General features: G+C 42.6%; 1 protein-coding gene across 2 annotated transcripts in view; it reads left to right on the top strand.

Annotated features, from left to right (window-relative positions):
- The window catches only part of KCNT2 (potassium sodium-activated channel subfamily T member 2), a 574767-nt gene that overhangs the window by 349877 nt on the left and 208335 nt on the right, over positions 1–16555 (top strand). For both annotated transcript variants that reach the window (XM_075287704.1, XM_075287703.1), the window contains exon 20: positions 8512–8583. In XM_075287704.1, coding sequence (XP_075143805.1) covers positions 8512–8583 — 72 coding nt within the window. The remainder of the gene's footprint in view (positions 1–8511; positions 8584–16555) is intronic.

Genomic DNA, 16555 nt, shown 5'->3' with positions numbered 1-16555 from the left:
AGTATGATGTGACACAGTAACCCTTTTACACAGTATAATTACCAACAGTGGCCCCTGCACACAATTATGTCCCATAATGACCAGTCCACACAATATTATGTCCCATTGTGGCCCAGTGTTCTTTGCAAATATTGCAAAATTTTTGGGTTCAGCAGAATAAGAAATTTTTGGGGTACACCACCCATGAACTACTATTATACTCTTGGGTCTCAGACCCAAAGTATAATGATCTGGGGCCAGGGGAGCGGACAAACATGACAATCCACAAAGGTCAGGGTGGCATTGCAACGCATTATGATGCCAGTGAAACCCACATCTGTGACATCATTGAAGAGGGCTGAAAACAGCAGGAAGCAGCAGTCTTACAGGAGAACAGGAGAGGTGAGTGGGGTTCTCTCAACAAATACTGTTGTTGCGAGTTCATAGCCTTACGTACCAATCCCTGCTCCTGGTCATGGCGGCCTCTGCTTTCCCTTCTTTCCTCCAGGAGGCCCTAGCAATATCATTTGATGTCCGACGTCCCGCGCCACAGAGGGACATAATACTGTGTGCAGGGGCCAATAAGAGACATAATACTGTGTGCAGGGGCCACTGAGGGACATAATACTGTGTGCAGGGGCCACTATGGGGGATAATACTGTGTACAGGGGCCACTATGGGGGATAATACTGTGTGCAGTGGCCACTATGGGACATAATACTGTGTGCAGGGGCCACTAAGAGACATAATAGAGCGCGCAGGATTGCGGAGGAGGGGGTCGGTTGAGGTCTTCAGCGTCGGTGTTAGTCGGGGGGGGCGAGGGGGAGTACGTCAAAAGTTCACTACGGGGCCCCGCCATTCCTAGTTACGCCACTGGTTACTATACAAAAACATGTATGTGTTCTTAAGTAAAAAAATACCACTGTGTAAACCCACCCAATCATTCAATGTATGATAGTATCCTTTAGCACTATGTGGTGGTATCAAGGAAGGCAGATAGATAGATAGATAGATAGATAGATGATTGATTGATTGATTGATTGATTGATAGATGATGGATGGATAGATAGATAGATAGATAGATAGATAGATAGATAGATAGTGTCACGGATACGTCTTTCCTCTGGAAGATCTCTTGAATCAACAGGGACATAAGAGGATGGGAGACAGCAGCAATTTATTGTATTCCACAAAGTTACTAGCCGGCAGCGGTCACATCAACCGTAATAACAAGTCCACGGAAGTCACAATCCAATGATAGCTTTGGTTCCTTGGTCCTGTAACTAAATCCTGGCTCTCTGCAGAGCTGTGCACAGGCCGGCTAACCCATACTAACTGCTGCTACATACTATATACTAACACTGTTCCATCCTATATCTGTGGGTGGGAAGGGCTGAGTCACAGATCCTTCCCCCCTCACCTATGCCAAGAAGAGCAGACTCCCTGTCTACTTTGGACAATGCACCGTCCAACATCTTCTTGGAGACACCAATCAGATTATCTCCACCCATTGTCCTCACTGGTCCTCACTAGTTAGAGGTATTTGCATTCAATGTGCTAACACACTAGACCCTAATAAGCCAACTACACATTGATGTATACAACAGGTTAGAGAATACATTCCACACGAAATATATATTACACATTGCCTATAGTATAGACTCTAAACATCCCGTGACAGATAGATAGATAGATAGATAGATAGATAGATAGATGATTGATTGATTGATAGATGATTGATAGATAGATAGATAGATAGATAGATAGATAGATAGATAGATAGATAGATGATTGATTGATAGATGATGGATAGATATAGATGATAGATAGATAGATAGATAGATGATTGATAGATGATGGATAGATAGATAGATAGATAGATAGATAGATAGATAGATAGATAGATAGACCGACCATAAGTATACTGTAGAAAGTAATCAAATTGTTTTTCTGCTCAGATTATTTTTACAGACATGATAGACTTGGTGCTATTTTAACAATCTGTTCTTGTGTATTGGAAAATATGGTGACCTTGCTTTTGAAGACTCAGACTTATTGGAGCTTAAATTTGGATACGTTTACTGCAGCCCTCATGGGGTAGATTAAAACTCAGATGGGTAATTATGATTCTGTAATAGGTGAACATATGTGCATAGAACAGAGGATAACACATTAGGTTGCTGACTCCTGCATAGTGGCATTATGTAAATGTCACGGTGAAGTGAACAAAGCTGTTTTGACATAGACTGTTCATGAATTTCCAAATAAACATAGCACAACTGACCGGTCTATTCTGCAAATGACTCATTTTCTTTGCTATTACTGAAAACTGTTTCACACAAGGCATTAAATGGTTTTCTATTATTCTAACATTTAGCATAATAATATATTCAATATTCCATTCATTACTAATATTTCACAGCATTTACTGCAAGACTTTGAAGCCTTCAATTTTTTATAAACATTTTGTAATAAATTGATATTTCAGTTTTTTAGATTACTGAATTAACAAAAAATTTAAAATTGTGGATTCTGCAAATGTGAATATTCATTCCGCACAAATAAAAAAAAAAAAAATTCTACATTAACAGGACTGCCTATAAACCAATGTTAGAAAGCTGAGACATTCTAAAATAATAATGATAGTAATAATGATAATCATCTTCATAATAAAAATTTAGAGGATATGCATAAATGAAATTAGACATAGCAGGGAGACAAAGTAACAATTAAAACCATAGAAGTGAGGACCCTGCATGTAAGAACTTACAATTTACAATCTATAAGGGAGTGTAGGGAGTGAAGAAAAGAGTCAAATATAGGGGGATAAGTAGCAAAGACTGGGCCTCATAGCATACTTTTGACTTAGCCCCCCCCCCCCCCCCAGCATAGCACCCCCTTTTCCGGGTCCCCACACATAGTATAACACCATATTTACACACACTATAATTTCCGAAAGTGGCCCCTTCACACAGTATAATGTTCCATAGCGGCCCATCCTCACAGTGTAATAATGTCCCATAGTGACCCCATTACACAGTATAGTGTCCCATAGCGGCCTATGTCATATAGAGGACCCTTCACACTATGTCCCATAGTGTCCCCCCAACACAGTATAATGTTCCATAGCAGCCTCCATACAGTATAATGTCTCACAGTGACCCTTCCACACAGTATAATGTCCCATACCAGCCCCTGCAAGCAGTATAATGTTCCGTAGTGACCCCTTCACACAGTATAATGTTCTATAGCAGTCTCCATAAAGTATTATGTTTCACAGTGGCACCCAATGGTGTTTGTTGCAAATATTCCAAAAATTTCAGGTTCAGCAGAACTCAAAATTTTGGGAGTACACAACCCACGAACTATTATCTTTTCAGACCCCAGAGTATAATTATCAGAGACCCTGGGGAGGTGACAAACATAAAAACCAACGGTACTTACCACTCCTGAGCTCCTCTTCAGTCCTCTTCAGTGACGTCTCAAACATTTGTTACTCCAGGTCTATGATGTCACTACAAAGGCCGAAGACTGCATGGAGTTACGCCGGAGTGCAGGAGAGGTGAATAACACTGGTTTTTGTGTTTGGTCACCTACCCTGTGCCTCTTATCATTATACTCGGAGATCTGAAGATTCCCGAATGGGCATTATTTGTTGGGGTTCGCCTAACTTATGGCCTTACTTACTGATCCCCACTCCTGCTCACGTCCTCCTCAGTATTTTTTTTCTTCCCTCCATGGGGTGACAGCAATGTGATATGAGATGCATGGGACCCCTGGAGAGTAGAAGGGGAAGCGAAGGTGGTCGTGAGCCATGAGTAAATAGGGCTCATAACCTGGCCTATTTAAAAGAAAAGAAAAAATATATAACTTTCGGATAAGGCGGATGTTGCCTTTGTGTTGTATCAAAAACTGTATCAGTATCATAAATAGAAAAAAAATGGGAGTGGCATTAGCAATATAAAATAATATACATAAGAAGTAGAATATAAAATTATACATTTTTATTAATAAATATCAATAAAAATAAACACCATAGATAGATGATACTACAGAATGACTACATGTCAGACACATCAAAGGGGCTCTATCATTGGGAAAAGTCCTTTTTAGCTAATCATATTCTTGCATAGCCTTTAGAAAAGCTATTACACCTACCTTCTGCATGTAAATTGCCTCAGTAGATTTTGAATAAGTCAGTTTTTATTCATATGCTAATGAGCCTTCTTTGTGCACCCCGGAAGTCTCTTTGTGCACTGTCTCCTGTGTATATAGAACAGGCTGCTGCTGACTCCTCCCTGCTCTCATACATAGTACACAGCAGGGAGAGGAGAGCTGACTGACAACAGTGGCGGATCCAGGGTTTGCGGGGCCCTGGGCAATTGACTTTGGCGGGGCCCTACACGCAGCGCGCCGCAGCAAATTAGGCCCCACCCACTTTTATGTTGACTCCGCCCATTTTCATTAATTTTTCATGTGATTCCACACAGTATAATCCTCCTACAGTCACCCGTAAATTATATGTACCCCCTCCATCTCTCCCCATTTTCATATACACCGTTCATCTACCCCTAGTTTCATGTCCCCCCCTCTATCTCTGTCCCCAGTTTCATGCCATTCTCCCCCTTTATCTGCCCACAGTTTCATGTCCCCCCCATCTCTGCCCCAGTGTCATGCCATTCTCCCCCCATTCATCTGCCCCAGTGTCATGCCATTCCCCCCCTTCATCTGCCCCAGTGTCATGCCATCCCCCCCTTCATCTGCCTCAGTGTCATGCCGTTCTCCCCCCCTTCATCTGCCCCAGTGTCATGCTGTTCTCCCCCCCTCCATCTGCCCCAGTGTCATGCCGTTCTTCCCCCTCCATCTGCCCCAGTGTCATGCTGTTCTCCCCCCCTCCATCTGCCCCAGTGTCATGCTGTTCTCCCCCCCTCCATCTGCCCCAGTGTCATGCTGTTCTCCCCCCCTCCATCTGCCCCAGTGTCATGCTGTTCTCCCCCCCTCCATCTGCCCCAGTGTCATGCTGTTCCCCCCTCCCCTTCATTTGCCCCCCAGTTTCTTTGGGCCCCCTCCATCTTTGTCCCCAGTTTCATGCCGTTCTCTCCCCACCCCCTTCATCTTCCCCAGTGTCATGCCATTCCCCCCCTCCCCTTCATTTGCCCCCCAGTTTCATGGGCCCCCTTCATTATGTTCCACCTTAATATTTAATACAAAACAAACACTTACACTCACCTTCTATCACTCACCTTCCATCGTTCCCCCGACGCTCCTCTCTCCCACTCCAGTCACATACGCGATGCAGGAGCTGTGACCTCAGCTCCTGCTTAGCTCCGGCCCGGCTTGCGTGTGTAAGCGTGATGTGATGACGTCATCGTGCCTACACACGCAAGCCGGGCCGGAGCTTTAAAGCAGGAGCTGAACTCACAGCTCCTGCATCGCGTATGTATTCCAGCTCATCGGCGGACGGACGCCGATGAGCTGAAATCGTGACAGGCAAGTGCCAGTCCCAGAGGCTCTGTGGGCCCCGGCACTTGCCCGACTATGCCGAGGCTGACCGGGACCATTTTGTTAGGGCCGGGCCGCGGGGCCCCGCTAAGCGCGGGGCCCCGGGCGGTTGCCCGGCTCGCCCGGCCCTGGATCCGCCCCTGACTGACAACTTCCTGTGCACCGAGAAGCTAATTAGCATATGAATAAAAACGGACTTATTCAAATACTACTGAGGCGAATTACATACAGAAAGTAGGTGTGGAATAGCCTTTTTAAATGCTATGAAAGGATGTGATTAGTTAAAAATGACTTTTGCCAATGATAGAGACCCTTTAATATGGGGTGTGCTTGGATAATAACGTCATTGCGCCTCACGGGAACGCTGGAGCTCAAGACCTCAGTGTAAGACAGAAGAGGATGTCACAGACAGCAGATGGAGTGAAGATACCCCAGAGAAGTGAGGTAATGTGAGTATAAGTGTTATTTTTAATCACTTCTCCTGGACCCCTACTTACTATACACTGGAGTCTGAGGAGACCCCAGAATATAATGATAGCACCATGTGGGAGCCACTGTGAGCATATAATACTGTGTGGGGGCCACTGTTTGCATATCATACTGTGAGCATATAATACTGATGGGTTTTTTTTGTTTTTTTTTTTTGTATTTTGAGATTTTACCTTAATGCCCCTAGTAGCATGACTACTAGTACCCCACTACAACCTACACCACCAAGAGTCATGGAACTGGAAACTCCACATTTAAAAAAAGGCTGACTGTTCTCACCCCTCTCCTCAAGAAGAGGAAGATTCAAACTAGGTGAAATGTCTTTCTCTGCAGCAAGAGGAACACAAAAAACCCTAACTCATCCTAACTAAAACAAAGCAGTAGTAAGTGATAGCAGTTTGAGTGTTTTTTTTTTTTTCCCAAAAAAATATTCTATTGCAAAAAAAATAGATTTGACCCTCAAACTTATATACGACACACTGTGGAAAGTCACAGAATACAGTACAGTACAACAGTGAAAGCAGTTGAGATACTAAAAGAGAGAAGCTTGACCAAATGAGATTTGGCATTTACAGGGTGACTTGGCCAAACTATTGTAAGAAAATCTGTGGATAGGCCCAAACTGAAGAGGAACACTGGTAGCAGTTCTGTCACTGTATATTTATTTATTTAAAAAAAATACTGGAAAAAATGCTACAAAATGAAATTTAGGACTAAAAGAGTGACCTGGTCAACGTATGTGTAAAATACCTAGTAGATTATCACAGTAAACTGCAGAGCTTCGACTACTTTCTTAGGACTAGTTCACATGGGGTAAGAGGGGGCGGATTTTGGCACAGAATCCACCTCAAAATCTGCCCCCTCACAATAGAGGTCTATGTAAGTAGCAAGCTGCCCATTCTTGAGGCAGATGCCGCAGCGGATATCGCTGTTGCGGGTCTGCATCGAGACAATCACTCTGGACTAGGCCCATTCATTTGGGCCTACTCTGGAGCAGGAAGCTGCGACTGTCGGAAGCCGCGACAGTCGCGGCTAGCTGCAGCACAGTGGTGTAACTACCGCCATAGCAGCAGAGGCAGCTGCCACAGGGCCCGGGACATTAGGGGCCCGGTGACAGCCACTACTGCTGCTAACATTATACTCGGGGCTCTTTTCAGACTCCCGCGTATAATGATCGGCGGCCCGGGAGAGATAAGAAGCATAAAAAACACTGTTACTTAACTCTCCATGATCCTGGCCAGGCCTCCTTCCTTGTTGTCTGACATCTCTGACGTCACATGAACCCAGCCTGCGTCCCGAGTCATGTTACGTCTGATGTCATTGCTGAAAGACGGCAGCGGAGGCCGACAGCGTAGGAGCCGGGGGAAGAAACTGTAGTTTTTTATGTTTTTATTCCCCGGGACTCCAATTATTATACTCTGGGGTCTGAAAAGAGTATGTGTGTGCAGGGGCCACTATTGGGGATAATACTGTTTGCAGAGGCCACTATAGGGGATAATAGGGGGATAATAGAATGCGCAGGAATGCGTAGGAGGGGGTCGGTCGAGGTCTTCGGCATCAGTGTCGGTCGGGGGGGGGGGCGCCATTCCTAGTTACGCCACTTTGGTCCTGATTTTGACGCGCTTCCCACGTCAAAATCAAGACCAAAATATGCGGTTACTAGCCCCGTGTGAACTAGCCCTTATGATTAGAGATGAGCGAGTACTGTTCGGATCAGCCGCTTAACCCCCCGCGTGTCGGCTACGTCCATTCATTTCTATGCGAGCGTGCTGTTCAGATCGGCTGATCCGAACAGTACTCGCTCATCTCTACTTATGATCTTTCAGATTTTTTATCTGTCTAAAATTAAATAAGTCTCACTAAACTATCCTCCAAAGGACTCCTCACACACATTCGTCTAAGACAAATCACAAAAGTTTTGCAAAGTTTGAGTCAAATCTGGTTAATTTCAAGCTGATTCACTCAAGTCTATTTTTTTTACCTTCACCTGTCCTTTTGATTTATTAAAAAAATAATAAAATCTATAGTACAGTAGGCTTAAGTACACATTAACTTATGTATGTCATTTATGGCCATGGAACTTTTACAATCCACTTATACTACAGTATACAGCAGTTTTACATTATTCTTATACGCTGTGATATCAGTCTGTTACTTGGATTCATGTGCGGTATTGAATCATGCATGCATTTTATTAAAAATGAAAGGTGATGAGTACATTCCACTTTTACACAGGATATAATGTTTATTACACCAGACAAGTGCGATACATTTATCATGTTTTTAAATCTGTCTTCTGGAAATGACACATTAATTCATATTAAAATACAGCCTACCTGCTATAAATCATGAGCAGATTATTTCTTCAGGAGCACTTGCTCAGTCTCTTATTTTATGTTCTGGATATTAGACTGTAGTTGTCTTTTAATAAATGATGTTGGTATTTTCTAGATATATAAACATTATACAGCAGATGTTTTATATGAGTTCATTAATATTAAATAGCATGTTTGTCGTGTATTCTTCTAATCCCAATGTTAGGCCAGATATGCATTTTCTGGATGCAATCTGTTGGTTCCCAATGGTCTACTACATGGTTGGCTGCATAGACAAGTAGGTAAACCCACTTATTTCAATTTTTTTAATGTATTGTGGTGTTGTATGGTTGTGTATGTTGTGAAGTCCTGCATGAATTTGTTACTTATACTAATTACTTTGCAATTTCCATCAAATATGATATTGTATTAGTAATTGAAGTCTACTCTACAGCTGGGTTTAGATTTTGATGCCGTGTCCCCACGTGACATAAATGTTGTGGTTTGGCCGCGGTGGAAATGGCTCAGCAAAAACCACAGTGTTTTACAGTTCCTGTATCCCTGTGTATTTGTTTTTTTCCCCTTCCCTCCATTTCTTTCCCTGGATTCTAGCAAATCCCATCCACACATTGAGAAAAATATGTGCAGTTTGAAGTTCACAGCATACAGAAATACCGGCGGTTTCCCTGTAGGTATAATGGAAGCGGAAAGTCAGCAGAGGAAACTTCTGCAGACTATCTGTGAAAAGTGGTCCGTGAAAAAACGCCACATCAGTTTTCCCACTGCACTTTTCTGCTGACTACTAGAGATGAGCGAACAGTAAAATGTTTGAGGTTCGATATTCGTTTAGAGTAGCCCCTCAATATTCGACTACTCTAATCGAATATCGAACCCTATTGTAGTCTATGGGGGGAAAATGCTCGTTTCAGGGGTAGGCAACGTTCGATCAAATTATACTTACCAAGTCCACGAGTGAGGGTCGGGCTGGATCCTCCGTGCAGTCTTCTCCTTGCAGCGTCCCCGCGGCATCTTCTGGCTCTGAATTCACTCTGCCAGGCATCAGGCCTGGGCAGAGCCGACTGCGCATGCCCGCACTACAAGCGGACATGCGCAGTCGGCTCTGCCCAGGCCCGATGCCTGGCAGAGTGAATGAAGAGCCGGAAGACGCGGCGGTCAAGCTGCACGGAGAAGACTTCTAAAGGTAGGAGAAGAACCAGCGTTGATTGGCCGACTGTATAGCATTCGGCCAATCAATGATGGTTCTGCATCGAACTTTTACATTCGAATAGCAAGTGGTACTCGATCGAGTATGAGTATTTCGAATTCCGTAGTATTTGATCGAATACCTACTTGATCGAGTACCACTCGCTCATCTCTACCCACTACCTGGGACTTTAGCCTATAACTTAGTTTTACTATACCACATATATCTGTTGCAGCATGATTTGTATTGAAAGTTGTTCTTCAATAAAGATGGGGCTTGGTGAGGAACAGCAAAACTCTTCTACATAGGTAATGTTGTGGAATGACAGATTCACGTCACAGATCATACACCATGTCAGGTCTGAGCACTACAAGGTAGGGATACTGCATCAACAAGGTCTCTCCTGGGCAAAGATTTCAAAGCAGACTGGGGTTTGAAGATGAGCTGTTCAAACTCTTCTGAAGAAGAACCAAGAAATGGGCAGGTTGACTATAGACCAAGAAAACGTAGTGTAGCAGATAAAAGACACATCACGCTTCATTCCCTTCCAAATCAATATCGAAATATTTAGCTGCAACAGAAGACAGTAGTTTGCTGAAGGGCTGGAGAGTGGTATATTAATTGCTTTTGTCAGCTAACAGTAAAGCAAGGTGTATAGAAGAACAAGGCGTCCTAGAAGTGATGATATGGCCCCCACAGAGCCCTGAGCTCAACATTCAGTCTGTCTGGGATTTCTTGAAGAAACAAAATGATTCGAGCAGGCCTACATCCAAAGAAGATCTGTGCTTAGTTCTTCAAGATGTCTGATACAACCTCCCTGCTGAGTTCCTTCAAGAACTGTCTGCAAATGTACCAAGAATTGATTCTGTTTTGAAGACAAAAAGTATTTACACCAAATATGGATTTGATTTGGATTTCTCTTTTTTTAATTCACTTAAATTTAATTGATAAAAATAAACAACTAAGATTTCGATTTCTGAAAGCATTTTTTTGCAACATTTTTCCAACAAGTGACCCACAAATTTGCAAAGTACTGCACATATTATAGTAGTATTGATAAAACACTGGCTGAAGCCTTGTTAACAGTGCAGGTTTAGTGTGTTTCTAGAAGACATATACTAAACCCGAAAGGGAGGAAAATAAAAGAAGGGAAGACTTATGCATTTCTTCCTATGTGGTTTCGGTCCTGGTCTTGTCTAAAGGAGAACATTTCAGAACTCGATACATTTCTGTTAATAACTCAATGTGCCCCCTCCTTTTCTTAAAGTGGTTTGTCCCCAAACAGTCTGCACTGGCTCAACGCTGTCAAGATGTATGGGGCCGCACCCCAACTGGTAACTCCCATTGTCAATTAAGAGTAGATTCTTCAGAATTGTTATTTCATAGGAAAACAAAGTATTTACCAAGGAAAAATTAAGCTTTTTAGATGATGTCACCAAATTTCATAATACCAATTGTTTACATTAATAAATGGATACACTTATACTAATATTGAATCTCCATGTTAGCAAGGATGTATAATCGTGATGTTAAAATGGGTCTCAAGTATTGAAAAGCTAAACTCAATCTGTGTCCATCTCTCCTAACTAACAAGATTCTTTGAGGCTGAAGCTCCATGTTGCGAAGACACACTGAAATACTGTGGCAAAAACCGCTGTGCTTTATGGTACCTGGATGGTGAATGAGATTCTAGCTAATCCCCTCCATACATTGCAGAAAAAAATCTGCAGCGGAAAATCTGTGTTTTTGAAATTTGTGGCTTGTCCATTATATCTGTGGAAACGCTGGCATTTTCCTTACAGATTTAATAAGGGCAGAGAAAACGCAAAGAAAAGCACTGCGGAAAAAAATACTATGTGTTTTTGCTATTTTTTTCTGTTGCGTTTCACTACATGGGGCCTTAGCCTGACAACTGGTTCACATTAGCATATGTATTCCGTCCGGGTTGGGTCCACATGGAGACCCCCCAGATGGAATACAATCGCAATTGCAAGGGCTGTGCAGTTAGAACACATGAACTCCATAGACTATAATGGGCTCCGTGTGCTTGCTGCGCACTGCCCGCACAAATCATTCATGTAGTCAGTGCGCAGCAAGCACACAGACCCCATTATAGTCTATGGGGTCCATGTGCTTTAACTGCACAGCGCTTGCAATTGCGAATATATTCCATCCGGGGGTCTCCATGCGGACTCTAACTGGATGGAATACATACACTAATGTGAACCAACCCTGGGTGTATCTTCTCTCCTGCTGCTAAAATCTCACACTGCTCAATTCAAGCTGTAATTTTTAATATGGGATACATGGGTGGAGTTTTGCTTCAAGTGTATTCATAAAAATGCTCATTTTAATATATTATCACAAAGAATTCAAAAATTATGTTATATTAGTGATATATGCAGTTAGTAGTATATCTAGTGACAGATCCACTTCTGGAAGCAAAGTCACTATTATATGACATCTGAAATATATAGTAAAGCCCTATCAAATCCTATATATGCCTTATTACAGCATCGTACAGCGCGCTGGTGATGAATTATGATTTACTTATGTGATAACTGCCTTGTCTCAGTATCAATTAACCTGATGCAGAATCCTGATAAGAAGCAAATTTGTGATCATTTTTTTTTATTAGGTGCAGCATTTAGCATTTTGGAAGCATCAGAGAGAAAAAAAATGTATTCCTAATATCAAATAATTAATTTTAATGTGTGAATATGTAGTGAAAATTGCCACATGTTAGCTTCTTGGTAGAAAAATAAAAAATCATAAAATAAAAACAGAGCTAAGAAAGTTTAAATGGGTATTCCCATATCAAGGATCCTATTTATACTCGTAGCTTATGTAAATTGAAGACTTTTCCTAAATATTTTGCTTCAGAAACATTGCTAAGTTTTCCTGTTATGTGAACTTATTCCTTCCATTGTTAACACACCGTTTCCTTAATGCCGGACCTGTGTAATAGGACAAGTGACATCACTCTCTGCTCTTGCTGTTAAATACAGCTATGGGGTGGGTTTCAGGACACGGTTTATCACATAAGAAATTGCAGTGCCAAAATACTTGCCTTTGTATTCTCTAAAAGTTTGGAAGCATATCATAAAGGGAATCTGTCAGGAGTTTCTCCCACCATAAACTGGGACCATTTTATGCAGGATCAGTTATTTACCTTTCTATTAGTGCGCACTGTAATTTTTATGCTGTAGTAAAGTAATGTTATAAATGTTTGATAGCATAAAAAGCCATATGGAAATGTATTAAGTAGTTATGATGGGCACAGAGCAGTTTCAGCCTTGTCACAATGTTTCCTTGTTAATGATGCCTCCTTGGCGTAATTGACATCTTCCTTGTCAGGTAGTGAAGAGAATGTGAGGAAGATGGCAATCATGCTCCGGAGGTGTGATAAACAATGGGATAGCATGACTAGGCTGTAGCTGTTTCCTTCCCCAGTGACTACTTAGGTTAATTTACATATAGTTAAACATAGTTACATAGTAGATGAGGTTGGATGAAGACATCAGTCCATCAAGTCCAACCTATAACCCTACAATCCAGTACAATTTTGATCCAGGGGAAGGCAAAAAAAACAAAAAAAAAATCCACGAGGCTCATACCAATTGCCCCATTTCAGGGGAAAAAAGTCCTTCCTGAATCCAAACTGGCAGTCAGTATGAAAACCCTGGATCAACGAGTCCTTAAAATCTAGAGTCCATAACCCATAATATTGTTCTTAATGACTTATAAAAGATTTAAAACATTAACAGCCTGCTTGTTACAACAGAGAGAGTGTAGAAGGGCACCAATGGAAAGGTCATTGCTAGATCCTGCACATGATGGTGCCAGTTCATAGGGGTGGTCCAGGAATTACAGGTTTTGACAAAGATGCCAGGGAAGGTGCAAAAACCCCCAAAAGACATACTCACTTGTCTTCAGTGCTAATGATTAGAGATGGGAAAACCTCCCAAGAATCGTTTCAGGTTTGGGTGGCTTGGGTCCCTAATTTGTTTTGGGTCGAACAAGTTTGGATAGAACCAAGTCTTCAGAACCTCCCATCTCTAGTTATGATAGAAAGTTGCTATTCAGCTCCAGCATAAGTCTAAGGCTGTCTTTCTTATCTTTATTTCCTGCACTTCCTGCTCACTCCTTCACTTACCTACAGCAATGGGAAAGGCAGGGATTGTAATAATTCTTCCCTGCCTTCTCTATGGGAGCTCCAGCTGTAGTTACAGACGGCTCCTGTTTTAAAATGAAAACTGCAAGGAAGTATTGGTCCTTGCAGAACAAGGAAGCCACTATCTGGATATAAATTTATTGGTTAATTACAGTACATTGGTTAATTACAATGTTGCAATGTAGTTCCAGCATAACTAGCAACAGCCAGCTCTAGATTTAAATAGAAAACCTTTGGCTAAACAAAGAGCAGAATATATAAAACGGTCCCCCCTTGCAGAATAGAGAAGTGATAAAATAATTACAAAAAAACAAACAAAAAAAAAACTAAGGCATATAGTACAATGTAACACAAAGGGTGAACTTTTAATACATAACTAGAGATGAGCGAACAGTGTTCTATCGAACTCATGTTCGATCGGATATTAGACTGTTCGGCATGTTCGAATCGAATCGAACACCGCGTGGTAAAGTGCGCCATTACTCGATTCCCCTCCCACCTTCCCTGGCGCCTTTTTTGCTCCAATAACAGCGCAGGGTAGGTGGGACAGGAACTACGACACTGGTGACGTTGAAAAAAGTAGGCAAAACCCATTGGCTGCCGAAAACATGTGACCTCTAATTTAAAAGAACAGCGACGCCCAGCTTCGCGTCATTCTGAGCTTGCAATTCACCGGGGACGGAGGTTTCTGTCCAGTTAGCTAGGGGTTAGATTCTGGGTAGGCAGGGACAGGCTAGGATAGGAAGGAGAAGACAACCACAACAGCTCTTATAAGAGCTAAATTCCAGGGAGAAGCTTGTCAGTGTAACGTGGCACTGACGGGCTCAATCGCCGCAACCCAGCTTTCCCAGGATCCTGAATGGAATACACTGACAGTGTATTCCCGTATACCCTATATATACCCCCGATACCCGTTCCAACGGTATGCCCCCCCACCTTCACCCCAGAAATACACTGCAAGTCCCCTAGCAATAGAATTGGGGCTATATACACCCACTATTTTTGCTACTGGTATACAGTGCCATTGTCTGACTGGGAATTCAAAGAATATATTGGGGTTACAAATACCCTCATTTCTTGCTACTGCCATATAGTGCCAGTTTCTGACTGGTAATTCAAAGAATATATTGGGGTTACGTGCACCCACAATTTTTACTACTGGTATACAGTGCCATTGTCTGACTGGGAATTCAAAGAATATATTGGGGTTACAAATACCCTCATTTCTTGCTACTGCCATATAGTGCCAGTTTCTGACTGGTAATTCAAAGAATATATTGGGGTTACGTGCACCCACAATTTTTGCTACTGGTATATAGTGCCATTGTCTGACTGGGAATTCAAAGAATATATTGGGGTTACAAATACCCTCATTTCTTGCTACTGCCATATAGTGCCAGTTTCTGACTGGTAATTCAAAGAATATATTGAGGTTACGTGCACCCACAATTTTTGCTACTGGTATATAGTGCCATTGTCTGACTGGGAATTCAAAGAATATATTGGGGTTACAAATACCCTCATTTCTTGCTACTGCCATATAGTGCCAGTTTCTGACTGGTAATTCAAAGAATATATTGGGGTTACGTGCACCCACAATTTTTGCTACTGGTGTATAGTGCCATTGTCTGACTGGGAATTCAAAGAATATATTGGGGTTACAAATACCCTCATTTCTTGCTACTGCCATATAGTGCCAGTTTCTGACTGATAATTCAAAGAATATATTGGGGTTACGTGCACCCACAATTTTTGCTACTGGTATATAGTGCCATTGTCTGACTGGGAATTCAAAGAATATATTGGGGTTACAAATACCCTCATTTCTTGCTACTGCCATATAGTGCCAGTTTCTGACTGGTAATTCAAAGAATATATTGGGGTTATAAATACCCTCATTTCTTGCTACTGCCATATAGTGCCAGTTTCTGATTGGTAATTCAAAGAATATATTGGGGTTACGTGCACCCACAATTTTTGCTACTGGTATATAGTGAGATTGTCTGACTGGGAATTCAAAGAATATATTGGGGTTACGTGCACCCACAATTTTTGCTACTGGTATATAGTGCCATTGTCTGACTGGGAATTCAAAGAATATATTGGAGTTACAAATACCCTCATTTCTTGCTACTGCCATATAGTGCCAGTTTCTGACTGGTAATTCAAAGAATATATTGGGGTTATGGAGGATGAGGAGGAAATGGAGATTGAACTTTCCGGTGGGGCCAGAGGAGTCATGCCAACTAACACTGTGGCAGACATGGCTGAGTTCATGTTGGGGTGCTTTACAACCGACAAGCGTATTGTCAAAATCATGGAGGACAACCAGTACTGGATCTTTGCTATCCTTGACCCCCGGTATAAAAACAACATCTCATCTTTTATTCCGGTAGAGGGGAGGGCCAATCGCATCAATGCTTGCCACAGGCAATTGGTGCAGAATATGATGGAGATGTTTCCAGCATGTGACGTTGGCAGCAGGGAGGGCAGTTCCTCCAGTAGGCGACCAAGTTCTCACCGGTCCACACAAACGAGGGGCACACTGTCTAAGGTCTGGGACACCTTGATGGCACCCCCTCGCTAAAGTGCCGCCACGGAGGGTCCTAGTGTCACCAGGCGTGAGAAGTATAGGCGCATGTTGCGGGAATACCTTTCCGACCACAGCCCCTGTCCTCTCCAACCCCTCTGCGCCCTACACGTATTGGGTTTCGAAGTTGGACCTGTGGCTTGAACTTGCCCTATATGCCTTGGAGGTGCTGTCCTGTCCTGCCGCCAGCGTCCTATCTGAGAGGGTGTTCAGTGCAGCCGGTGGCATCATCACTGACAAGCGCACCCGTCCGTCAGCTGAGAGTGCCGACCGGCTCACTTTGATAAAAATGAACCACCACT

This window comes from Leptodactylus fuscus, chromosome 9 (assembly GCF_031893055.1).
Source record: "Leptodactylus fuscus isolate aLepFus1 chromosome 9, aLepFus1.hap2, whole genome shotgun sequence".
Taxonomy (NCBI): domain Eukaryota; kingdom Metazoa; phylum Chordata; class Amphibia; order Anura; family Leptodactylidae; genus Leptodactylus; species Leptodactylus fuscus.
This window is presented reverse-complemented; position numbering and strand designations above follow the sequence as displayed.